General features: G+C 51.5%; 1 gene segment (V, D, J or C); it reads left to right on the top strand.

Moving 5' to 3' along the window:
• The first annotated feature begins 10,559 nt into the window (after window positions 1–10,559).
• Window positions 10,560–21,796, top strand: part of LOC141997013 (Ig mu chain C region membrane-bound form-like) — a 104,438-nt gene continuing 93,201 nt past the window's right edge. Inside the window, 2 exon segments of the C gene segment in view lie at window positions 10,560–10,605; window positions 10,701–11,020. Of these exon segments, the coding sequence occupies window positions 10,560–10,605; window positions 10,701–11,020 (366 nt within the window).

The following is a 21,796-nucleotide window of genomic DNA, read 5'->3' as shown; positions in this document are numbered from 1 at the left end:
ATAGCCGGTTCATTGCCCTGCCCTGTCACACAGCTCTGAGAGAGCCACTGAACAGAAGGAGCTGAATAGCTCGTGTGGTTTCATCTTCTTTTCAAGGGTGATATTAGAGTGTCTGATCTTTATGCAAATCCCCCAGCCAGGGTCTCCCTTTAAATAGCAGCTCCTGGGTTCTCACGGGGATCTGCCTGCCCAGGGGCTGAAGCCAATTTCATTTCCCCCCTTTTCCCCCTTTCCAAGAAGATGGAAGAGGCGTTGTCACTTCTTGTTTTACTCGCTCTCTCGCCCTGTAAGTCAGGAGGAGAAATCCGAGGGGAAATGATCAAACCCTGAGGAAGAGCGGTCAGGATTTAAATGTAACGTTTCCTGTCTTTGCAGGCGCCCGGTCCCAAATCCAGCTGGTCCAGTCCGGGCCGGGCGTGGTGAAGCCTGGAGAGACCCTCACACAGACCTGCGCCGTGTCTGGTTACACCATTTCTTCTGGCTCTGACTGGGCTTGGATCCGGCAGGCTCCTGGGAAAGGCTTGGAGTACATGGGGTATATATACGGACCTAGCCGAGGCACAAACTACGCCCCGGCTTTCCAGAGCCGAATCGCCATCACTGCAGACACCGCCAAGAACCAGTTCTCCCTGCAGCTCCGCCCGCTGACAGCCGCAGACACCGCCACGTATTACTGCTCCAGAGACACGGTGACACCGAGCAGAGCAGGACCTGTACGAAAAGGGGAAGCGGTTTCTATACAGACATTCAGGGCATTTAACGCTGTGATTTTCCTCTCAGAGGGACACAGGCAGGAATAGAGAAGGACAGAGGATCTCTAAGGGTCAAGATATCATAAAATTCACACAAGGAAAGTATGACAAAGTGGGACTGTTCTTAATGTTTCCTCTGAATAGTGTGGGGGTGCCTCAGTTTCCCCTAGGCAGTTCTTAAGTATCTAGGGGGTGGGGTAAGGGTGTATGATCGTTGCAGAGCCCCAGAGGGCAGGTGTGTGCAGGGGTCTGGACACAGAGAATGGTCGACACCCTGTTTCCTGGCAACTGATGGCCTGGCCCTTCCCCCCTGCAAGGTGAGAGCTAAAGGGTTGGAGAACAAAGGAATCAGGTGACCTCCTGGCCCGGGAAAGGGACAAAGCCCAGAGGAGGACGGGCTAGAGGGAGTTTCAGTTTGGGGCTGGCTGGGGAGGAGGAGTGAAGTGCAGACGTGGTTGTCTGGCTCACTGCCCCCCAAAATGGATGCAGCTGAGGGGTCCTGTTCTCTGCACCTGCATGCTCTGTTTTCGACCATGGTCCTGTCGTCTAATAAACCTCTGTTTTACTGGCTGGATGAGAGTCACGTCTGACTGTGAAGTTGGGGTGCAGGACCCTCTGTCTTCCCCAGGAGCCCCGCATGAGCGGACTTGCTGTGGGAAGCGCACGGAGGGGCAGGGGATGCTGAATGCTCCGAGGTCAGACCCAGGAAGGTGGAAGCTGGGTGAGCTGTGGGTCCTGAAGACAGGCTGCTCACAGAAAGGAGACTTCCCCAGAGTCCTGACTGGCTTCATGGGGAGCAGTTCCAGAGCATCGCCCAGGGACTCCGTGACAGAAAGGATACCCTGATATTGCAGAACAGCAGTGACAAGAATGTCACTTCTCATTGCAGGACTAAGGGTTAAACAAGGGAACGACTGGCAACCCCCAACTCTCACCATGTTCTCTCATCCCCAGCTGCTTCTCTCCCACTCACCTGCCATTCACACCTCAGGGTTCACTGCTGAGCCTCGCTGGAAGAACTGGTGTTGCCCATGAGCTTAGGGCTGGGACAGGGAAATGGTAATTTGCGAGCAGTGATACACAGTGATAGGAACTGCAAGGTGAGTGAGAGCAATGCACAGGGAGGCACCCAGACGCTGGGGTAACCTCTGTATCAGAACGGACAGAGACTAGACTAGACTAGAGAACCCTAGAGAGGCCCTGGACGCCCCATCACCCCGCCTTACCACCCAGATTCACAAGCCTGGGGAGAGTAAATGTCGCACATTGAAACATGATCCTGCAAAAGGTTTCAGCCACTTTCCCTACCGGAGTAAATATATTGTCATTCCTGGTGTAAATAACGGGAAATTAGGAGTTGTTGTGATTGTGAATATGACATTAGCGCCCACACTCCCCAGCCGAGAAGGGGCCGTGGGCAGGTGCTGTCTGTCCCTGCCTTGGAGAGCTCACAGTCTGCACAGACAAAGGGGAAGGAGAGGCACAGCCTAGGGAAATGGCTTCCCAAGATCACACAGCAGGGCCAGTGACACACCGCAGTAGTTGGACTCTTCATTCCTAGCTGAGGGCCCCTCACCTCTATAATCACAAGACAGCCCAGAAGATGCATCTTCTCTCCATGCCCAGTCCCCTCTCTGCTCACTGAACGTATTTGTTGGTCTCTGATGCCTGAAACAAACACCTGTCAGGGATGGTCTAGATCACACTGCGCCCTGCCATGAGCGCAAGGGCTTGGACTACAGGACCTCTCATGGTCCCTTCCAGTCCTACCATTCTCTGATTTCTCTCCCCGCCACTTCGGCTGATTTCTCTCCACCCCCAACACAGATTTTCAGGACAATCTCACCTCTACTGACCCGGCCTGTACATTATATCAATTGATTTTATTTGCCCAGCCCATTTTGCATTAGCCCCTGCTCTGTTGGAGAGACACTGTAAACTGTGCCTCAGTGGGTCACAACTGAAGATACCAAATTCAGGACAAACTGCTGAAAAATAGAGCAAACACAACCCAAAACTGGTGGTTAATCCCCCATAGGATATACCAAACCAGCAATAAAAGTAAACTTCTATTTCACCACACTGGCTAAGAAGTCATAAAAGCAGATTCCTTGGGCATTATGTCACCACCAAAAACACTGGATTTAGAGATGAGTGGTTCTTTAGAACCAGTCTCATCAAATAATAGCATCTTCTGATCTCAAAGGACCAGCCACACACCCAGGTCAATACATAACTTAGATCTTACCCTAAGGTCACGCTGATGTCAATCCCTTAGTATCTAAAATCTAAAGGTTTATTTATAGCAAGAAAGAAAGAAAGAAAGAAAGAAAGAAAGAAAGAAAGAAAGAAAGAAAGAAAGAAAGAAAGAAAGAAAGTGAGAGTTAAAAGTGGTTAAAGGAATCAAATACATACAGTAATGGCAAAGTTCTTGGTTCAGACTTGTAGCAGTGATGGAATAAACCGCTGACTTAAGTCAAGTCTCTAGCTGCTTCCAAATCATTGGAAGGTCCTCAATCCTTGGTTAGAATGCTTCCATTAATATAAGTTCATAGTCCAGAGGTTTGAGCAGGACAGAGGCTGGAGGAGGAGAAAGTCAAAATAGAGGGGTTTCCAGAGCCATTTATACCCTTTGCCATGGTGAGGGAAACCCATTATTTCAAACAAAAACCTCAGTTTAGCTAGTGGAGAATCCCAGGTGACCAGATAGTGTTTGGGGTCACATGGGCAAGTCACGTGTTCATGCCCAGTTTCGCTCAGTCATTTCAGGACGTCCTTACCTACACCCCAAAAAGCACATTTATAGGACAGTCCACTCAGGGTAGCTGGGCATCTCCCATGGTCCACTGTCAGTGAAGTGACCTTTTGATGGGCCACTCAATTTGAATAGTTCCTCCAAGATGTGCTGACTGGCTACCTTGTGGGCTGTGTCCCAGGAGCAAACATTTGAAATCCAGCTATAGAGCCAATATTCATAACTTCAAGTACAAACATGATACTTACATACAGATAGCATCATCATAACCAGCAAGTCATAACCTTGTCATAGACCCTGACTCGACAACCTTTGTACAATATTTGCTGCAAATATATAACAGTGGTTGCAACAATGATCTATATGGTCATATTCTAATCAGAGAATGTCACAGACACCCATAGACTTCAGCAGGCTTCGGATCACACCCTGTGACATGAAGCGGGTGTGTGGCTCTCCCGGGCACCAGACAGCACTCCCTGGACAGGGGTCTCGCTGGTAGTCTTTCCACACTGGCTGAAACCCGCATGCAAATCCCTGGCCCAGCAGGGACTCCTGAATCCCAGTCCCAGACCCTCTCCTCCGGACCCCCCAACCCGCCCCTCCTCCCTTTCCATGGGCCCTGAGCTGAGCGCACGGCCTCTCTGGGGTGTAATGGGGACACCTGTCCCCGAGGGGACATCGCCATGTACTGAGCATTCGCCCCCGTCATCTGTTATAGCCACCCTGGGGAACCCGCATGCAAATCCCTGCCCCTGGGGGTCCTGTTTAAATCCAAACCCCTGGTTCTAGGAGCCTCAGTCCCTCCCCAGGCACAGAACTGCCCGGTCATTCCCGCTGGGGAGTTTCCCTCATTCTATGAAAACGAGAATGAAATCTCTGTGGCTTTTCCTTTCACCGTTCTCTGCCCACAGCCGTGAGTGTCTCTGGGACACGTGAGGGAATTAGGGACACACACAGAGACATTCAGTGGCTAAATCATTCCTCGCTTTGCTTCCTTTCCCCAGGTGTCCTGTCTCAGGTACCCCTGGTCCAGTCCGGCCCCGGTGCGGTGAAGCCTGGAGAGGTTCTCGCCCTGACCTGCGCTGTCTCCGGGGTCTCCGCCACTGACGGCAGTTACTCCTGGCAATGGGTCCGACAGGCTGTCGGGAAAGGGCTGGAATGGATGGGACTCCTACATCCAAATAGCGGGGGTACAAGTTACGCCCCGTCCCTCCTGGGACGAGTCACCCTCTCTGCAGATTCCTCCAAGAACCAGGTCTCCCTGACAGCTGCGGACACCGCCACCTCTTACTGCACCCGATACACAGTGACCCAGAGCACAGCGGGACTGGCACAAAAAGGGGAAGGAGTTTCCATGCAGAGCTTTTAATATCCCAGGTCTTGCACTATCTGCAGGCTTGGACGGATCAGATTTCATCAAACACTCAGAAACCCTCCCACCCCCGCCCCCGAAAACATATTTCCTTCCACCAGCATTGAAATGTACAAATTCTCAAAGTAAAATAATGCTGGAAACACACAATTCGGTGCAACTATATAACAATCAAAAATGGTTTCAAATAGACATCAATATTGGCTGTCAAAACTGTTTAAAAAAAAAAATTCTGCGGAGCCTAATTATCTCCAAACTCCTCTTGGCTACAGGCCAGTAATGTTCACAGGATCCAGGATAGGTCCTTACATATTTCAAGGACAGCCACTGCGTCAGCTCTCTGTGGCCGCTCTGGCAGCTAACGAAGGACGAGTCTCAAAGGGCAGGAGGGACGGGAATGATCAAAGAGCTCGAAGCACCAACAATCTGGGTGAGACACTGTGACGATGTGACGCAGTAGGGAGGGGGGAGTGTTGACCTGGGAATGTGCCCTGGGGACGGGAGACCTGAGAGCCTGTCACCTGAACCAGGAGGGGGAGGGGGAGGTGACACCTCTGCCCAGGAATGTGGACGGAGGCAGCAGCAGGGAACCTGCTGGGTGGGTTTAGTTTCAGTTTGGGGCTGGGTGGAGGAACGAAGGGAACCCCAGGGCTGGGGTCTAAGCTCCCTGCTCCCCCAGAAGGACTTGACTGAGGGGTCCCGGGTGTACCCACAAGCTCTGTTTTGGACTGTGTTCCTGTTGTCCAATAAACCTTCCGTTTTACTGGCTGGCTGAGAGTCTCAGTGAATCCCAGGAAGAGGGGTGCAGGGCCTGGACTCCCCCACACTCCATGACAGACACCCACAAACAGAGGCACCAGAAGTCATGTTTATCCTGATGGCACAAAATCCCACCTCCCGAGGAATTTCAACAAGGCAGAGCGAGCTGTGCAGGGTCCGAATTGGTGATTCCTGGGTGCCCGCAGCCACTTATCCCCAATAAACAAACACACGGGATGGATGGAACAGTCTTGGGGTTTCTCTTCCCTCTCCTGGTTGCCTTTAGGAGAGAATTTAGGGGAGACCCAGAGAGAGAGAGAGAGACAGAGAGGGGGGAATAATATATTTTATGTGTTAAGAGAAAGGGATTAGGGGATGTTCTCGGTTGGGTTAAAGAATAATGTAGGATTGGGGTTAGGGGATAAATGCAGGTTTCTGGTTAAGGCGAGGGTCAGTGTTACTGCGCCAGGAGAGACGGTGACCCAGAGCAGAGCAGGGACTGGCACACAAAGGGGGGCGGTGGTTTCTAAACAGCCTAGGGAGGCCAGAGATACAGGGACAGCGGAGCCCCGCAGAGACAGAGAGACTGAGCACAGTGGAGCGAGTAGGACAAGCACATGTACAAACAAATGTTTCTAAAAATGCCCCCAGAAGATACCCAGTTTCTCTGGACACGATTTACCTCGGAGCTGCCACAGGAATCACGTCAACCTCACCGACAACCAACATTCAGATCCCGGTCCCTGCGGGGTCTCCTGTGTCCCAGTCCAGTGCCCTGCCCCCTGGGCCCTCCTCCCTCCCCTCCCAGCCACCTCCTGTCGCTGCATGTGCGCTGAGCTGAGGTGTAAAGGGGTGTAAAGGGGACCCCTGTCCCCGAGGGACATCGCCATGCGCTGAGCGCTCACCCCCGTCATCTCTTATACCCGCCCTGGGGAACCCGCATGCAAATCCCTGCCCTGGGGGCTCCTGTTTAAATACAGACCCCTGATTCTAGAAGCCAGTTACAGAACTGCCAGTTCCTAGCCCCTGGGGAATTTCCCTCATTCTATGAAAACGAGACTGAAATCCTGTTGCTTTTCCTTTCCCTGTTCTCAGCCCACACCCGTGAGTGTCTCTGGGTCAGTGGGGGAACTAGGGACACAGACATTCAGTGGCTAATTCCTTCCTTGCTTCATTTAGCTTTGCCCAGGTGTCGTCTCCCAGGTGCGGCTGGTCCAGTCCCGTCCGGGGCCAGCGAAGCCCGGAGAGACCCTCACCCTGACCTGCGCTGTCTCCGGGTTCTCCATCACTAGCGGCGGTTATGGTCGGGACTGGGTCCGGCAGCCTCCCGGCAAAGGGCTGGAGTGGCCGGCAAGGGTTAATCCCAGGAGTGGGGGCACAAGCAACGCCCCGTCTCTCCAGAGCCGCTTGACCATCTCCAGGGACAAGGCTAAACATGTGCTCTCCCTGCCGCTCCCCTCGCTGACAGCCGCCGACACCGCCGCCTGGTCCTGCGCCGGACACACAGTGACCCAGAGCAGAGCGGGGCTGGTACAAAACGGGGAAGCGGCTGATAAAGAGCAACGTCAGGCCAGAGGGACAAAGCCAATTTGAGCCCCCCCACACACACACACACACACTGCCCACACACAGAGAGACACACACAGACACACGCGCTGCCCACACACACACAGTGGCTAGAACAGGACAAACAGCCCCAGGGATATTATGAAAAGTGCCCCCAGAAGCAGCCCAGTCTCTCTGCACCCGAATGACCTGCCAGCTGCCCCAGGGATCCCGGCCAGCTACCGCCGAAACACGCGAGTTGTTTGTATTTCAGTGGCTCTAGGAACAGGCGGGACCGATTCACGGATGTGCAGAGTCCGGCGCGGGCAGGGACCGGGGGAGGTGTCGATCTGTTTGCCTGTGAGTGTCTCTGCATGTCTGTGTAGACTAAGGTCTATTTCCAGCACGAACCCTCAGCACACCCCCCCAACCCCCCCAATCCTCCTTCCTTCCTTAGGGGCCGCAGTCTCGCTCTCTCGCACACACTCCGGCTTTTCTATGTGGAAAGCACCCAACAAGAAGCTGCTGCATTTCTCCCCCGGGCTTGGTTCAGACTCTCCCCGTGTCCAGCCAGCGCAGCCCCTGTTCTGACAACGCCCAGACCCTGCAGCGTCTCTCCCTGCCCAGTCCCCTCCCACTCAGCGCAGCGCAGGGAACCTGGGGCAAATCCACAGATTCTGGTGCCTCAGTCTCCCCCCAGAAGCCGAACTGCTCGTTGTTGGCTGGACGTTTCCCTGCCTGCTTCAACCCCCAACGGGAACTCTCTGTGGCTGTTCCTTTCCCTGGAGCCCAAAACATCACCCAGGCCTCATCCCAGCCTGCCAGGAGCAGCGCACCCACCCCACTCACTGTTACATACGAACATATGAATGGCCAGACTGGGTCAGACCCAAGGTCCATCTAGTCCAGTGTCCTGTCTTCCAACAGTGGTCAGTGCCAGGTGCCCCAGAGGGAATGAACAGAACAGGGAATCATCAAGTGATTCATCCCCTGTCACCCATTCCCAGCTTCTGGCAAACAGAGGCTAGGGACACCATCCCTGCCCATCCTGACTAATAGCCATTGATGGACCTGTCCTCCATGAACTTACCTAGTTCTTTTTTCAACCCTGTTATAGTCTTGGCCTTCACAGCATCCTCTGGCAAGGAGTTCCACAGGTTGACTGTGCAGTTCCGTGTTTAAAAAGCCCCTACAGAAAACGTCCCTTTTCCAAGACGTCCCTCATTCTTATCACTGCAAACCCAGCCCAGAACCTGAGTCTTCTTCTCAGGGCCTGGTTCCCTCCCCTTTCCCCCAAGTGCTTGTCAGTCCATGCTCCTAAAACTGGCCTTCGCTCCCCACTAGATACCCCTAGGAGAGTCTCAGCGTCAGGGCATCCCTTCTCCTTATTGTCTCTGCCCACCGCAGTTTTAAGTATCCACGGCTGCGAAGTTTATTTTACAATCCTAGACAGGAAGCGGGGGTCTGACTGTCCCATCCCCCACACAGCGCTCCAGCCTCCTGGAAAATTTATCCGCAGTCGGAGATACCCACATGACTTGGAATGGTAGGGGTGATGCTCACAATTCCCTTGTGTCCTGTCCCGTCATTTCCAGGTTTCCTGGGGGTTTAAAGGGACTTTTAATTGTGAGCTCTGGGCAAAGAGGGCAAAGCCCTCCTTGCTCAAACAAACCCTCTGTCATTGCCTTGATTGAAGCTCAAAGGAACCCCACTTTATACTCGCGAACACACAGTGCCAAGATGCCACGGTGATGGGCGCCAGTCTCAGCACCAGGATAGATGGAACCAGAGGAGTGATTATGAGGCGCCAACAATCAACACCAACAACCTGGGAGAGACACCCAAAAAAAGGAGGCACTGGAAATCATATTTATCCTCATATTTATCCTGGAACAAAATCCCACCTGCCAAGGAATTGCAGCAACCCAGAGCGAGCTGTGCAGGGGCCGAATTCATGATTCCTGGTGCGGGGGGGGGGGGGGGGGGCATTTATCCCTAATAAAAAACACTCCTGATGGAAAAGTCTTGGGGTTTCTTTTCCCTCTCCAGCCTGCCTTTAGGTGAGAATTTAGAGGAGACCCAGACAGAGAGACGGAAATTATGTATTTTAGGTGTTAAGTGACAGAGATTAGGGGTATGTTTTCGGTTAGGTCAAAGAATAATTGAGGACTGGAGTTAGGGGATAAGTATCGGGTTCTGGTTGGGGCAAGGGTTCAGTAGGCAAGTTAAAATTAGGATCGGGACCAGAGCTCGAGATAGAGGACAGAGTTAGGATTAGGGGTAAGGTTAGAAATCAGTGTGTGATTATGGTTATGATTAAATTTAGGGGAAGGGTAAAATGAAAAAAATTAAAAGAATAGCAGAGTTAAAGTGATTCTTTATCTTGATAGGGATAAAGTCCACAAAACAGAATCAAAATAAGTAGAACACTAATACCCTTCGGACCAGATTTTTAATCTTATCTAATTGCCTAACGCGCACCGAAATCAAGGGGAGGGAAGAGCTTCAACCCCTTTACAAACCCTCCGGCCAATTCAAATTTAGAAACTTCCTTGCCCATGTTCCCATATCGCCCACCCCCTTCCCCAGCCATGCAGAATGTTCCCTGGTACCCACAGGGACACACCAATAGAAATTCTCTCCAGGTAGATGACGTTGGGGTGAACGCGGGACATTTTATGACACTTTCCATGAGTCAATCGGTTCAAAGGCTTCCTCGGAGCGCGAACCCACCGGTAACTCAGGGGGAGGGTTAGGAAGAAACTTCCCCTCTCAGCGGGATATTCCACAACATCCCACTAGGGGGCAGCCTGGCGCCACCCGCCGCAGCTTCTGTCCCTGGCTGCGGACACAAACAGCGGGACTCTGAGTCAGACCAACCCCAGCAATTCCCCGTCTCCTTCCGTGCTGGGAGGGGAAATACCCAGTGATCCGGGGGAGTGGGAAGATGGGCTCTCGCCCTGCTTTATACTCCGGGGAGCTGTGACTCCCAACCAAGTTTTCACTCTATAAGAGAAGCATTTAGGGCCAGCTCCGAGCCCCTTGGCAGTGAAGGCAGCGATGGTCTCTGGTGAGGCACTGGGAGCCCTGCCCGGTCTCACTGACTCTCCCCGGGGGAACGTACAGAGAGCTGGAGGCTCCCTCTCGCCCTGGCAAATGCAGCCGTGGCCCCTTTCCATCCAACCAGAGCCTGTCCCGCCGGCCCCTTTCATCTCCATCCCTGCTGGGTGAAACCCACATGCAAATCCCTGCCCCGGGGGGGGGCATCTGTTTAAATACAGACCCCTGGTTATAGCAGCCTCAGTCTCTCCCCAGACACCAAGCCGCTCGCTTCTGCCTGTTGGGAAGTTTCCCTCATTGCATGAAAACGAGAATGAAATCTCTGTTGCTTTTCCTTGTCCTGCTCTCTGCCCCCACCAGTGAGTGTCTATGGGGCAGTGGGGGGGAATCGGTGACAGATCCGTGGGGTGTCTCTGTGGCTAATGCCTTTCTGGCTTTCTTTCCCTTTCCCCAGGTGTCCTCTCCCAGGTGCAGCTGGTCCAGTCTGGCCCGGGGGCGGTGAAGCCCGGAGAGACCCTCACCCTGACCTGTACTGTCTCCGGGTTCTCCATCTCTACTCAGTATTACAGCTGGAGCTGGATCCGGCAGCCCCCCGGGAAAGGGCTGGAGTGGATGGGGTATGTGTACCCGTATAGTAGCGGGAGCACAAGCTACGCTCCGTCTCTCCAAGGCCGAATCACCATCTCTGGAGACACCGCCAAGAACCAGGTCTCCCTGCAGCTCCGCTCGCTGACAGCCGCGGACACAGCCACCTATTACTGCGCCAGAGACACGGTGACACGGGGCAGAGCGGGGCTGGCACAAAAAGGGGAAGCGGTTTCTGAACAGCCCAGGGAGGCCAGAGTTACAGAGTGGAGCCCTGCAGAGAAAGAGGCACACAGGGTGAACTCACTGTGAAAAACATCCAAATAGCTGGGGGCGGGGGTTGTTTGTTTGTTTGGTTTAAACCATGAAGAATGTACCCAGTTCCTCCGGACACGCCTCGCCTTTGAGCTGCCACAGAAATCATGGCAAACGCACGGACAAAACACAGGTGTTTCCTCCCTTTCCAAGGGCTGTCGGAGCGGGCAGGAAAAGATTCACGGAATTCAGAGCCACAAAATAATCGCACCGTGTGTCCGTTCCCCGTGTGTGTGTCACGGTGCGTGTCAGGTGTGCACCGGGAAGGCCACGGTCTTTGCCTTCGGAAGAGAGTGAGGGGCGCGCGCACAGACACACGCAGGGAGGGAGGGAAGGAGGGAGAAGAAGTCCGATTTTCTCCAGTAGGCGGCAGCAGTCCGACACACCCATACAGGGGGCGACAGAGAGAGCGCAAATCCCAGGCTGCCCAGTAGGTGGCAGCAGTCCGACACCCCCCCCCCCCCCCGCGGGGCTGCCCCGTGTGAGAGGCGCCGCAGACGAAGGTGCCGCGTCCTCCCCAGCGTGGGCGGCAGCCGCTGCCCCGAGTCCCGCCAGCACCGCCCTTGGTGGGCACAGCCCGGAAGCTGCTCCGGCTCCCCACACCCCATTCCCTCCCCTTCCCTACAGCCGCTGGTCAGTCTCCGGGGCGGAACCAGCCTTCCTCTCCCTGCAGCTGCGGTTCCGTCCTCATCCGGCCCTCCCGGGAGAGACCCACAGCTCCGGACATCTCCTGGGCATGGTCTGGGTCCATGGCAGGTGCCCGGCGCGTGCTGGAGTAGCCCGTGCTCCAAGGGAGAGACACGCACTGATTTCCCGGGGCTTTCACCCTCACACATCGGGGGGAGTGTCTGACTCTCCGATCCCTCACGCAGTGCTCCCTGCCTAGCGTCCCTCCCCCTGGTAGTTTATCTCCGTCGGAATAACCCGCATGCAAATCCCTGCCCTGGAGGGATCCTGTTAAATACAAACTGTGAGGGGTTGGATCACAGAAACCCCTTTGGGGCTGCCAACTGATGTGCCAAGGCTACTTCTGCTTTCTTGCCCTGGCAGCTTGGGACTTCAGTGCCCTGCCTGGCTTGAGCCAGACCCCTTAGCCCGCTGCAAACCCAGACCATGTCCACGTCCCCTGACAGCTGTAGGCTCAATTGAAAGTAGTTTAAGAAGTGTTTCTGACTTTAACAGTTGCCCAACTCCCAATGGGGTCTAAACCCCAAATAAATCTGTTTTACCCAGTATAAAGCTTATATAGGGTAAACTCATAAATTGTTCTCCCTCTACAACACTGATAGAGAGATATATACAGCTGTCCTCCCCCTCCCCCCCGTATTAATGCTTATTCTGGGTTAAATAATCAGTAAAAAGTGATTTTATTAAATACAGAAAGTAGTATTTAAGTGGTTCCAAGTAGTAACAGACAGAACAAAGTGAATTACCAAGTAAAATAAAATAAAACCTGCAAGTCTATGCCTAATACAGTAAGAAAACTGAATACAGATAGAACCTCACCCTCAGAGGAGTTCCAGTAAGCTTCCTTTTACAGACTAATCTCCTTCTAGTCTGGGCTCAGCAATCACTCACACCCCCCTGTAGTTACTGTCCTTTGTTCCAGTTTCCTTCAGGTATCCTTGGGGGTGGAGAGGCTATCACTTGAGCCAGCTGAAGACCAAATGGAGGGGTCTCCCAGGGGTTTAAATAGACTTTCTCTTGTGGGTGGAGACCCCTCCCTTCCCCTGTGTAGAATTCCAGCTACAAAATGGAGTTTTGGAGTCACATGGAGAAGTCACATGCCCATGCATAACTCAGAACTTACAGGTAGCAGCCATGGTTCACATGCTACCTTGAACGTCCTCATATAGACTTCTTATGTGGATTGGAGCCTTCCAAGATCCATTGTCCATTAAGTGCTTCTTGACTGGGCACTTAACTTGCAAATTCCTTTCTAAAGAAGCTGACCAAATACCTTATTAAGGTTATTTAAAATCAAACAAGTATACAGCCAATATTCATAACTTCGAATACAACAATGACACATGCATATAAATAGGATGAATATATTCAGTAGATCATAATCTTTACATAGATATGTTACATGGCATATGTAGCATAAAACATATTCCAGTTAAGTCATATATACATTCATAAGCATATTTCCATAAAGCCTTACGGGGTGCACCATCACACAAACCTCTGGTTCTAGGAGCCACAGTCTCTCCCCAGACACAGAACTACCGGGTCCTGTCCACTGGTGAATTTCCCTCCTTGAATAAAAACAAGAATGAAATCTCTACTGCTTTTCCTTTCCCTGTTCTCCTCCCCCAGGAGTGAGTGTCTATGGAGCAGTGGGGGAATTAGGGGGACGCACATACACAGAGACACACCAATATTCAGTGGCTAATTCTCTCCTTGCTTTATTTTTTTTCCCCAGGTGTCCTGTGTCAAGTGCAGCGGGTCCACTCCAGCCTGGAAGCGGTGAAGCCCGGAGAGATCCTCACCCTGACCTGCGCTGTCTCTGGGGTCTCCATCACTGACAGCAGTTACATCTGAGACTGGGTCCGGCAGCCTCTCAGGAAAGGGCTGGGGTGGACGGGATGGGTGTATCCATATAGCAGCAGCAACACACACCGCACCCCATCTCTCCAGGGCCGAATCACCATCCCTGGAGACACCGCCAAGAACCAGGTCTCCCTGCAGCTCCGCCCGCTGACAGCTGCAGACACCGCCACCTATCACTGTGCCAGGAGAGCACCACAGTGACACGGAGCAGAGCAGGGACTGGTACAAAAAGGGGAAGAAGTTTCCATGCAGGGCGTTTAACATCTCACAACTTCCATTACCTGTAGGCTTGGATGGATTGGATTTTTATTGATAAAAGCTGGTAAACATAAATTTCAGCAAATACACACACAGCCCCTGCCCTGCCTCCAAAGACCTATTTCCATCCATCATCACTGAAATCTACAAATTTTCAAAGTAAAGAAAAGCTTAAAACTCATAATTTGGTGCAACTATGTAACCCTTAAAAATGTTTTCAAATAAACCTCAATATTGGCTGTCACAACAATAATTTTTAAAAACCCAAACTCTGCCATCCCAAATTATCTCCCATTTTGCTAGGCTACAGGCCAGTAATTTTCACAGGATCCAGAATATTACTTCCAGCCCAGACACATGTCAGAGACAGTCCTTCCATCAACTCACTGTGGGTGGAGCTGATCTGGCTGCTAACCCAAGGGGAGAGTCTCAATGAGACAAGTGGGACTGGAATTATCAAAGAGCTCAAAGCACCCAACAATCTAGGTGAGACACCCACAAAAACGGAGGCACCGGAAGTCATATTTATCCTCCTGGCACAAAATCGCACAGGCCTCGGTATTGCAGCAACCTAGTGAGTTGTGCAGGGGCCGAATTGGTGATTTCCGGGTGCCAGGGGCCATTTGTCCCTAATAAACAAACACTTGGGATGGAATAGTCTTGGGGTTTCTCTTCCCTCTCCTGGTTGTCCATTAGCTGAGAATTTAGAGAAGACCCATAGACAGGGCAATAATATATTTTAGGTCTTAAGTGAAAGGGATTATGGGTACAGTTAAGGTTAGGTTAAAGAAAAATGTGGGACTGGCCTTAGGGGATAAATACAGGCTTATGGTTAGGGCGAGGGCTCAGGATTCCAATTCAAATTAGAACAGGGAGTAGAGTTTGAGATAGAGGACAGAGTTAGGATTAGAAGGTTAGAAATAAAAGTAGGCTTAGGTTATGGTTAGAGGAAGGGTATGATGACAATATGGAGTCAAAATAAGTAGAACTCTAAAGCAACAAGGACTAGATTTTTAACATTATTCAATGGCCTAACACATTAAATCAACAGGAGGTAGGAGCTTCAACAACTTTATATGTGAACAAACATGGCTGTGGCACCATACTTTCTATTTAAGCAAGAGATCATAGAATATCAGGGTTGGAAGGGACCTCAGGAGGTCATCTAGTCCAACCCCCTGCTCAAAGCAGGACCAATCGCCAATTTTTGCCCCAGATCCCTAAATGGCCCCCTCAAGGATTGAACTCACAACCCTGGGTTTAGCAAGCCAATGCTCAAACCACTGAGCTATCCCTCCCCCCATGCCACACACTGCAAACTGGAGGCCACTGTTAAGTGCATTGTCACTTATTCATCCTGAAGTTGAACACTGGTTCTGAACAAGACCAGCAAATGCTCACTGTCTTTCTGCAAGAAACTCAGCTGACTGGCTAGAAGCATGCGGTGCAACATTGAAAGACTCAACAGTTGAAAAAGTGAAGAAATCTCTCTGTACATTCAAAAAAATTGCATACATGGCTGATGAATGCACCGATGCAAATGGGAATCAAGTATTAAGTCATTGTGTACGTTATCCTGATGTCAGTGGTAGACCAGTAGATGCATTTCTAGATGTTCAAGTTATAGAAGACACATCGGCTGCATCTGTGACAACCCACATCTTAGAAGAGTTAAATGCTTGTCAATTGGACCCCAGATAGATGGCTGCTTGTGCATTTGATGGAGTTGCAAACTTTTCTGGAAGACATGGTGGAGTACAAGCTTTGCTCAAAGAAAAGTGTAACCCTAATCTCTCCTATACACACTGTAGAGGCCATCTACTCCAGCTAGCACTAGTACAAGCTGCAGACTCTTCAAAAGACATTTAAAAAGCTATAAATTTAATGTCTTCTTTATATTCTTTTTTCAGCAAGTGTCCAAAAAGACTGAATATCTTGGAAAATATAGAAGATACACTGGGACTGAAGTTCATATTCGTCCAACCTGGGAAAACCCGCTGGCTTTCTCATGAGCGATCGTTGGCTGTTGTCTTAAAATTACTCCAGCCATTATTACTGGCTTTGGAAAGTATCTACCAAGATGGGATGGATCTAAGTAGTGAGGCTGGTGGATACTTTTGCTACTATGTTCAGAGAAGACTATTGCCATTCTCTCTCGCGTAAGTCTACTGTTGAAACCACTTGGGTCATTAAACAATGCCATCCAGGCATCTGCTAGGACAGTAGTAGATCTTTGTCCAGCAATAGAGGCTACATTTGGATCAATCAGAGAGCTATCCATTGAAAAAGTACTGGAAGAAGCAAAGACTTCAGTCCAGAAGTTGACTAATGAAGGCATTTATATTGAATCCTTAAGTGAAGAGGACAAGAAGTGTTTGTTAAGACAACTGAAAAAGTACACAGACTTGATTCTTAAAAATCTACAACAGCGACTTCTAGATTCTACTCAACCTCTACGTAGCTTTTACAGATCCCTGTCCTATAAAACACTGATGGTTGAGTGGAGTGAGGCACTACCAGCAATGGGGCTGCCTTGTGTTCAGGACAGAATAGAGAATTTGAACACAGAGTGGAATACCATACGACGAATGAATGAAGATTTGACCTCATCTTCTTTTTTATCATCGCTAGTGGCTCGACCCGATCTTTGTGCTCTGTTTCCTGGGCTGAAAGAAGTAGGAATTCATCTCTTGCCACTCCCAGTCACAACAGCTACAGCTGAGCCTTGTTTTTCATCACTGAATAGAATCTTGTGTTCTGAAAGAAGTCGCCTTCTGCCTGATCATGTGAATGAACATAATGAGCATATCCATGGAAGGAATGGAAATACCGGACAGGCAAGAAGCCACCAAAGATGAACACATGGCATTCAAGAAGTTCATTAACAGAGTTGTGGAAAATTATAACAAGAAACCAAGAAGGATGTAGACGTAGTGCTTCATAGAAGGCTTGAGTAGCCAACTCTAATTTGTGTGATGATTTTAAAACATGAGTTAAATCTAATAAAATGGTCATGAAACATTTTTCAGTTTTTATTATGGTGCCATAGAGCCACCTTCACCCTCATGGTCTCACCCCCATTGGCCCTGACCCCTCCCTCCCATAAATTCGAACCCCACCCCTGCATTTCAATTCCTGGGGGGAAAACTGCGGGTCACCATCTCTGCGGAGTCCTCCAAGAACCAGGTCTCCCTGCATCTCCGCTCACTGAAACCCGCAGGCACCACCGCGTGTTACTGTGCCTGGAGACACAGGGCACAGAGCAAAGCAGGGACTGGTAGAAATACCCATCCTACGGTTCAGATTCTGCCCTGTGTCCTGCCATCACAGCCTGTGTTCTGGCAAAGCCCAGGAGCTGCATCTTCTCTCCATTCCCTTTTCCTTCCCTGTCCCCAGAGCTGCTTGTCAGGTTCTGTGGCCTAAACCAGCCCTTCCTCCGCATTCAGCTGCGGCTCCTTCCCCATCTGGCATTCCCACGAGAGTGTCATTTCCCCAAGGACACTGTTTATATCTATTTCATATGCCCAACACATTTTCCGAATAGCCACCACTCCAATACAGGGACACCTTTTACTCAAAGGTGGAGAAAGAAAGAAAGAAAGAAAGAAAGAAAGAAAGAAAGAAAGAAAGAAAGAAAGAAAGAAAGAAAGAAAGAAAGAAAGAAAGAAAGAAAGAAAAAGAAAGGGTCAGATCACCCAGCATTCGCTCATAGCTGGTTCATTACCCTGCCCTGTCACACAGCTCTGAGGGAGCCACTGAACAAAGGAGCTCTGGTGGTTTCAGCTCCTTTTCAACCGTGATGCCGGCGTGTCTGATCTTTATGCAAATCTCCCAGTCGGGTTCCCCATTTAAATAGCAGCTCCTGGGTTCTCACGGGACCCGCCTGCTCAGGGGCTGAAGTGAATTTCATTCTTTGTCCTTTTTTCTCATCTTTTCAAGAGGATGGAAAAGGCGTTGTCACTTCTGGTTTTACTCGCTCTCTCGCCCTGTAAGTCAGGAGGAGAAATCCGGGGGGAAATGATCAAACCCTGAGGAAGAGCGGTCAGGATTTAACTGTAACGTTTCCTGTCTTTGCAGGTGTCCGGTCCCAAATCCAGCTGGCCCAGTCCGGGCCGGGCGTGGTGAAGCCTGGAGAGCCCCTCACACAGACCTGCGCCGTGTCTGGTTACACCATTTCTTCTGGCTACTACTGGGCTTGGATCCGGCAGGTTCCTGGGAAAGGCTTGGAGTACCTGGGGTATGTATTTGCAGCTAGTGAGAGCACAAACTACGCCCCGTCTCTCCAAGGCCGAGTCACCATCTCTGCAGACACCGCCAAGAACCAGGTCCCCCTGTAGCTCCGCTCGCTGACAGCCGCAGACACCGGCACCTATTACTGCGCCAGGAGAGACACAGTGACACCGAGCAGAGCAGGACCTGTACCAAAAGGGGAAGCGGTTTCTATACAGACATTCAGGGCATTTAACGCTGTGATTTTCCTCTCAGAGGGACACAGGCAGGAATCGAGAAGGAGAGAATTTTTCGAGACATGATTTCAGAAAGTTCACACAAGGAAACGATGCCCTGATATTGCAGAACAGCAGTGACAAGAATGTCACTTCTCATTGCAGGACTAAGGGTTAAACAAGGAAATCACACACAGGCAAACCCCAACTCTCACCATGTTCTCTCATCCCCAGCTGCTTCCCTCCCACTCACCTGCCATTCACACCTCAGGGTTCACGGCTGAGCCTCGATCTTGCTTAGGCATAGCAGAAAGCCATTATCTGTAGATAGGCGTCTCTCATGGGCTGTCGTGAGTTCAGTGTCCTTTTGAGGGGCAACCAATTTGAATGGTCCCTCCAAGATATGCTGGCTAACTACCTTGTGGGCGTTACTCCAGGAGCAAACATTTGAAATCCAGACATAAAGCCAATATTCATAACTTCAAAAACAAAAACGATACATGCATACGGAGAGTATAATCATAACCAGCAAATCATAACCTTTCCATAAACATCTTACATGCAACATTTTGTACAAGATTTGTTGCAAATATATAACAGTGGTTGCAACAATGATCTATATGGCCATATTTTAATTGCATAATGTCACACCTTGTCTAGAGATTTGAGGTCGAAGAAGGCAACTGGTAATTGTTTTCCTTTCAGCAAAGGTATATTCAAGACCCCAGCACACTTTGTTAGGCGCTGCACAAACACACAGACGGAGTCCCCTCTGAGCCTTAGTTACCGTCATTCTGGTGATCAATGAAAGATGTTTGTACCACTTATAAAGGGGGAAATATGTAAATTACGGTGATAGCTTCCTGCTTAAATCTGTGTCCCTCTCTGCCCAGGCTGCACCTGGAAACACAATCCCCAGCCCCCTGTGTTTGTGCGGTTACCAGCTATTCGCCCTGAGAATTTCCCCCTCCAACACCAGCGACAATTAGATTCTTGCTTCTTTTAATTTTCACTGCAGTGGCTCAGGAAGAAGTGGCAGAGCTAAACAAATAGTATATTGTGTTTGGTTTTATACCAATATTTGTAACGTGTCTTTATTCCCAGACAGAGATCCACTTTTACAGGTACACTCGGTGCCTCAGTTACACCGTCACCTCCAAACACAAGGCAGAGTTCACCCAGAGGAATTGCTCAATCCCATGCAGACGCTTAGAGATGAACAATCCGGATTCTCCCCTGCTCGGCACCTTGCGTTCCATTTCTAACCTAGCCTGCAAAGCAGACGGGCTGTGGGCCTGTTCTGATGTTCAGCGCCTCCTACACTTTCAGAACCGGGGCAGGTTCACCTCCCATTACTGGAGTGCGCGTCAGCTGATATATAGACCAGGGGGAGAAACCCAATTTGTCAGGTGATCAGAGCCACAACATAAATAACCTGCTGATGAAGACTCCACGGGAAAGGGGCACAAACATTTCACAGACTGAACTCTATTCATCTCTGCCAAGCCCAGGGACACAGAAGATCAAGGTCACGTTATGAGCCGTTCCCTGGCTTAGAGCTAGGGACTGAACTAGACCAAAACGTGGCTCTCCGGGTATCTCTGCTATAGCGAAGGACAGGGAGATTTTCGAAGACACTAACACAGGCTGGTGCCCTAATACCATTCACTTTCCATAGGACCTGGCTACCAAAAGTTCTCTGGTAGGGACACTGTTGACTCTCTGATCTAGTATCGGGCAGTATACGAAGGACACAGTCACACACCCTCATGTCTGAGCTCCGATTTTGGGATGTCAAGTCTGGCTTTATCAGCGCCATACTGAGAGCAGGATATGCAAATGGAGTTACTTAGCTCCCTGCTTAACCCCTGCCCTTCCCCCGACCCTGCAGCTCCCAAACTGAGAAGCCAGAGCCTTGTGAGGCCGGGCAATGAAAGAGTTAATCCCCGAGAACCCCCGACCCAGGCAGAGACATGAGACTTTGGCTCCATCTCTTCCTCACTACCGCTGCGCTCAGAGGTGATTTTCTCCCCCAAAAGAGCGGGGGGTCCTGAGATTTCTTCTCGGTCAGAATCGCCCGATTCTTCACGTCTCTTGATTTTCAAGTGTCCTGTCAAAGGTCCAGCTGGTGGAGTCAGAGACTCCACAGGGCTGTAGACACTCTCCGCCTCTCCTGCAAAGCCTCCGGGTTCACCTTTAGCAGGTCCTGGCTGGGCTGGGTCCCCCAAAAGGGGATTGGAATGGGGCATGGCATGTTTCCACAGGCAGCTCTGGAAGCCGCACAGATTACGCCGATTCAGAGAAAGGGCGATTTACCATCCCCTGGGGCAACCCCTGAGACCTGCTGTATTCGCACAGGAAGAGCTTGAAACGCTGGTGCTTCTAGTGGGAAAAACACACTCTCCTCCCAGCAATGACAGGTCACTGAGCGAAATGTAGGGAGAGGAAAATTCAGCCTCATTAAAATATATGAACATAAAATGGCATAAATCACAGTGTTAGGGCTAGGGTTATGCCTAAGGTTAGGGTTAGCAATAAGCAGAGGCGGATTTACAAGGGAACACACAGTGCCCTGGCATGGGGCCCCCCAACTACAGGGGGCCCCAGGGCCGGGCAGCCCAGCACCGACCACCACCCCCTGCGTGGGGACTGCTGCGGGGCAGAAGCAGTGGGGGAGAGCAGGGAGGGAGCCGTTTATGAGCCGGGCTCCTGTTGCCTCCCGGGGCTCCTGCTGCAGGCTGGCGCTGGCTGCCAGGGGAGAAGGGCAGGCGAGGGGCCAGCTGGGGGTGCGCTGTAGGGGAAGCGGGCGCGCTCCCCTGATGGGGCGTCTGCCGGGGCCTGTCCTGCTCCTCTGGACGCCGGGCAGCGCAGGTGCAGTCCCTGGCGTGCCCTGCTGCTGGCGGCCCCCGGGAAAAGGCCAGGGGAAGGGAGGGGCAGGCCAGGGGGTCTCCGCTCTCCCGTGCTGCAGCCGCTACAGCTCCCTTGGCAGCGAACAGGAGCAGCGGCGGGGCAGGGACGCGTCCGCCAGCCAGCCAGGTCAGGGAACCCAGCGGCGGCCACTGGGACCGCCCCAGCCCCGGCCCCCGCGCACTGCCCCCGACACACACACCCGGCCCAGCCACCTGCCACCGGCTGCTTCTAGGAAAGGGGACTGGGCCGGGGCAATCTCACCTCTTTCCCAGCGCCCCGGGGCCTTATTCTGTCCCAGGGGTGCCTCAGCCCAAACGAACCCTGTGACCCGACCCCTCCCCTGGCACTGACCCCACTGACCTGCCTTACCACAGCCCCATACGCCTGGGCGGGGGCTCCAGGGCTGAGACTCCCACCCCACTACAGACTGACAGCAATTGGGCCCCAAGGTCGTGTCTTCACTGGAAGTGGCTGTTCATTCTTT

Source organism: Natator depressus, chromosome 13 (assembly GCF_965152275.1).
Source record: "Natator depressus isolate rNatDep1 chromosome 13, rNatDep2.hap1, whole genome shotgun sequence".
NCBI classification, from domain to species: Eukaryota; Metazoa; Chordata; order Testudines; family Cheloniidae; genus Natator; species Natator depressus.
Note: the sequence above shows the minus strand (reverse complement) of the source record. Positions and strands in the feature narration are given on the sequence as shown.